Here is a 4,598-nt window from a genome sequence, read left to right as displayed (position 1 = left end):
GCCAAGCAATGCAGCCCCTGCTCGGCGGCGGCACAGAGCTCGTCGGGGCCTGCGGCGCTGCCCTATGGCTATTTCGGCAGCGGCTACTACCCGTGCGCCCGCATGGGCCCGCACCCCAACGCCATCAAGTCTTGCGCGCAGCCCGCCTCGGCCGCCGCCGCCGCCGCAGCCTTCGCGGACAAGTACATGGACACCGCCGGCCCCGCGGCAGAGGAGTTCAGCTCCCGCGCTAAGGAGTTCGCCTTCTACCACCAGGGCTACGCGGCCGGGCCTTACCACCACCATCAGCCCGTGCCTGGCTACCTGGATATGCCGGTGGTGCCGGGCCTCGGGGGTCCCGGCGAGTCGCGCCACGAGCCCCTGGGGCTTCCCATGGAAAGCTACCAGCCCTGGGCGCTGCCCAACGGCTGGAACGGCCAAATGTACTGCCCCAAAGAGCAGGCGCAGCCTCCCCACCTCTGGAAGTCCACTCTGCCCGGTAAATGGCGCCCCCTTCCCAGCCCGTCTTCCGGCTCTCTCCAGCTTCTCCTCCGCTCGTGCCCGGGGTCATCCGGGTGCCCCTCTGCTCTCTCCCTGGCCTGCCCTAGCGGCGCTGCACCTTGGGAGCCCGCCGATCCCAGCAGGTTGGCGCTGCCCGCACAGTCTTGAGTTGAGCTGGCCCCTGGCCCTCCATGGTTGAGGGGTGTCTGGGAGGGGGCTTGTGGGGACTGGGGCTAGCTTCATGCTCCTTCTGCGCCCCACCCTTCCCAGCCCTTGACACCAACTTAAGGATGAGAAATTGACCTGGAAACGGCTCACCAAACTGCCCCTATTAGTTCTCTGAAAAATGGCTTCAGTGTAGAAGCATCGAGTGTTGGGGCTTGGGGCATACAGAGAGGAGCCAGGCACTGAAGTGTTGTACCCAGAGCCGGGCGCCAAGGTGTGGGCCGCTAGGCCAGGAGATCGAGCAAAGCCGGCGCGCTGCGCCTACAGGATGGCTCGGTTGGGGTGTTCACTAGAACCCTAGGCGATTTCATTTCAGTGCAGAACTAACCACCCTCCCCACTGACCCTCCAGGCTTTGGCAGAAGGCCGGATTGTACAGCGCGTGGCAAAGAGCAGCCGGGCGCTGCAAGGCGGGTGGCTCAGATGGAGCTGTCGCCTGTGTCCTGCCCGGGGTCTGATCCCTATGTAACTTGCCTTCTCCCCTATCTTCCAGACGTGGTCTCCCATCCCTCGGATGCCAGCTCCTATAGGAGGGGGAGAAAGAAGCGCGTGCCTTACACCAAGGTGCAATTAAAAGAACTCGAACGGGAATACGCCACGAACAAATTCATTACCAAGGACAAACGGAGGCGGATATCAGCCACGACGAACCTCTCCGAGCGGCAGGTCACAATCTGGTTCCAGAACAGGAGGGTCAAAGAGAAAAAAGTCATCAACAAACTTAAAACCACTAGTTAATGGATTAAAAATGGAGCAAGAGGGCAGCTTGAAGAAATACTTCAGAACTCGTTGCTTTGCCCTGATAATGATAATAATGCTTAGTGATAAATGAAGAATGGGAAAGAGAAAGAGAGACACTGGTATTTTAATCTCCTAAGGGGGAATCTCTTTCTCTTTAGTGGAACCTACAGCTTTTAAAAAACTTTAAGAAACGGTAAAGACTGCCAGTTCTCCCGCCAACCCCACCAGACCGTTAAATGACAGACTCTAGAGTCAAACGTCAACCCCCAAATATGCAATTTCAGATAAGTTACACATTTACTGAGATCTTGTAAGTATTTATGTGACCGTTATATTTTAGGACACTGTGTTGGATGGTAATAATCTGAAAGTTGGTTACAAAAGCAAGAGGCTGTTACGAACAGCCTTGTCCTTCCTAGGTCGCCATTCCCTTTTGCATGTTAAGTGTCTGCTCAGGTAAATCTTAGTGAAATTCCTATGGTTGTTGTATGTTCTGTAAAGTGTTTCATGTATAGATTTAGAGGGAAAAAAGAGAAGGTACTAAAATAATGATCTTGGACTATTTACTATGAAGGGAGAAAGAGAGAAAGTTCTTCTGAGAATCATTTGTCTTGGTAGTAAATATAACCAGCTGAACCTTTGAGGCTACAAGAAAACCTCAGATTGGTAATGTCCTTCTGAGAATAATTTTTAATTGCTTATAACAAGCATATTTTGTGGCACTAGGGCTATATTTACTGCCCCGATATCAATTATTTTCCAAATGACTTGTTTGTTTGTTTGTTTGTTTTTTAATGTTGAAATAGTCAGATGATCCACAGGATTTGCTTTATGCCAGGTCTCCCAGGAGGTCCCACCTCAACATGATACACTTCGATTTGAACACAATTCAATTTGTCATTTAAATTGGCATTTCCCAAAATTTGCTAAACATTTTGCTGGATAAATTATTTTCCTTTTTTATCTTTTCAAAAAATCAGAACAGAAATCCCTTCCCCCCAAGACATTTAGAGGTCTACATTCTATATTTTAATCTATTAAGGGATTCGTATTTTTCCTTGTTTATTGTGTTATGAGACCACATTTAAAAGTTTAGGGATTCATCTTCACAGCACATTTTTAATCAAGCAGTTATTTCAACCAGCACATTCGTTTTGTTCTTATTCACTATAAAATGGTATCTTGTAAATAAAAACATTCAGCACACTGTGAAAAATGTATTTGTACACCTGCTTTTAAAAATATTCCTACTAAAAATGAAAAAAAAAATAGACTTGTAGATAGTGATATAGTGGTATTAACTGTAGTAATAAAATAGTCACTGCCATTAAAATCTGAAGGAAATACTCATTACTTTCCTATGCTAAACATGCACTGCACAGAAAGAAAAGGAGCAGGTTTGTCTTTTGCAAACCAAGGACCATTCTTTTCTGTTATTACACAGCTTTTTTTTTTTTTTTTTTTTTTTGGCTATAAATTGTTTTAAGAAAAGGGAGAAATCCCTCATAACTAAAATCCTAAAAACGATAAGTGCTTCAAGGAGATTAAAGTGTCAGATATTCTGAAAAAAGAGAAAAAAGAAAGGAGGAAGAGATAGTATAAATTCCCAGGCTCCTTGTGGAAAATGAAAACCAGTTGTTCAGTATCAGCAATGCCTAGGCTGTTGTATTTTAAAATCTGTTGTTGGGTCTGCATGTAACTAAAAGGGCAGGTTTTGATATTTGTTGAAATGACAGGACTAGGAAAGGCCTTAAACCTTGACCTTGATGAAAAAAGACAATTTGTGACCTTGACTTTTGACAGCTCATGAATTGGTCTGGGCTGGATTAGTAGATCAAGGGCGCCACCTTGCGTTGACGAGCCTCGTTGTAATTCTTCAGCTTCAAGGGAATCAAGAGCTTACCTCCTTGACTTGTTGTTTTAGAGATTTAGTACTTATTTCTTTGGCTCCAGATGGAGAAAATTTGAATATATGTAAATTATTCATGGGCCTGTATATATGTGAATATATATCATATGTGTGTATACATGTATACAGTTGCATATCAGTGCTAGTGTGTGCTTGTATATATATTTGTAGAATCTGTACAGATAAAATATCATTAATTGCTGATAACCCAAGATATTGTAATTTAATCTGATTTCTAGAGTTGAGGTACAAAATGTACTTTATGTGATGAAGTTTTGCTCCTTTTCTTTAATGGCCAAGTTGAATTTGTCTTTACAGTGGCTTGCTCTGCATCAAATTTCTGCAGATCTGCTTTAAAGCTGTACATTTTTGTTACAGTCTAAGCAATGTTCTTAAATAACCATTCTTTCCTGGCCCTCACCCTCCGAGGTGGTCTACCCCTCTAATTAGAGCTATCAAGGAGTCTTTACGGCAAATAAAAAGTTTCAGATGCCTTGCTAACTCTAGAGTTCTAGAGTTACATTTCAGAAATTCAATGGAACCCACCTCTTGAGAGGTCAGTAAGGAGAACTAAATATCTTATATCTACAAAATGACCATAATATGGATGCAGAAGGAGAGTCATCCTGGATAGCTCACAGCTGACTGCTGCTCCAGGGTGGTGTGCAATCTTATATTGATGCTTTTGAATCTGCCGTTTGATTTGTGGGAGAAATAAGTATGTTTAGTATTAACAACCACCATCAAAACTATAATAATAATGGTAAATATTATATCTACTGTTGACCCCTAACAACATGTCAGGTGCTGTGTTCAGAGTCATAAATAATACATGTGTATGTTTATATATCTAATATACACACAGGGTAATGTATTTTTGTCAAGTCCATACTATGCACATATATATTAAAATGTTGGTGCAAACAGTACCCTTGGGAGGCAGAATTTTGAGATGCAAGATAATTTTATCTTTATGTTAGAGGAAATTAATAGTGAACGGAAGAACCAGATTCATCACTTTAAGAAAAAGAAATTGGTCGGTTACAAACTTGGCTGATGGAAACCTCTTCAACCATGCCTGAAGACTTAGAGCTTCTTTGTAGATGGAGAATTATGGAAAGAATCACTAAAGCTGTCTCAAAAACAGGATGGTCTTGTGAAGTGCAATCATATTTTGCTGCCCAAGGATATTCACTCCACTTATGGAAACAAATGAAAATGCTGCTTCAGACCCACCTCCCCGT

General features: G+C 43.8%; 1 protein-coding gene across 1 annotated transcript in view; it reads left to right on the top strand.

Annotated features, from left to right (window-relative positions):
• HOXA13 (homeobox A13) overlaps positions 1 to 2,696 on the top strand; it is a 16,950-nt gene extending 14,254 nt beyond the window's left edge. Inside the window, 2 exon segments of the mRNA XM_008568255.1 lie at positions 7 to 478; positions 1,198 to 2,696. Of these exon segments, the coding sequence (XP_008566477.1) occupies positions 7 to 478; positions 1,198 to 1,442 (717 nt within the window). The 3' untranslated portion in view covers positions 1,443 to 2,696.
• The last annotated feature ends 1,902 nt before the right edge of the window (positions 2,697 to 4,598 follow it).

Source organism: Galeopterus variegatus, unplaced genomic scaffold (assembly GCF_000696425.1).
Source record: "Galeopterus variegatus unplaced genomic scaffold, G_variegatus-3.0.2 Scaffold390, whole genome shotgun sequence".
Taxonomy (NCBI): domain Eukaryota; kingdom Metazoa; phylum Chordata; class Mammalia; order Dermoptera; family Cynocephalidae; genus Galeopterus; species Galeopterus variegatus.
Note: the sequence above shows the minus strand (reverse complement) of the source record. Positions and strands in the feature narration are given on the sequence as shown.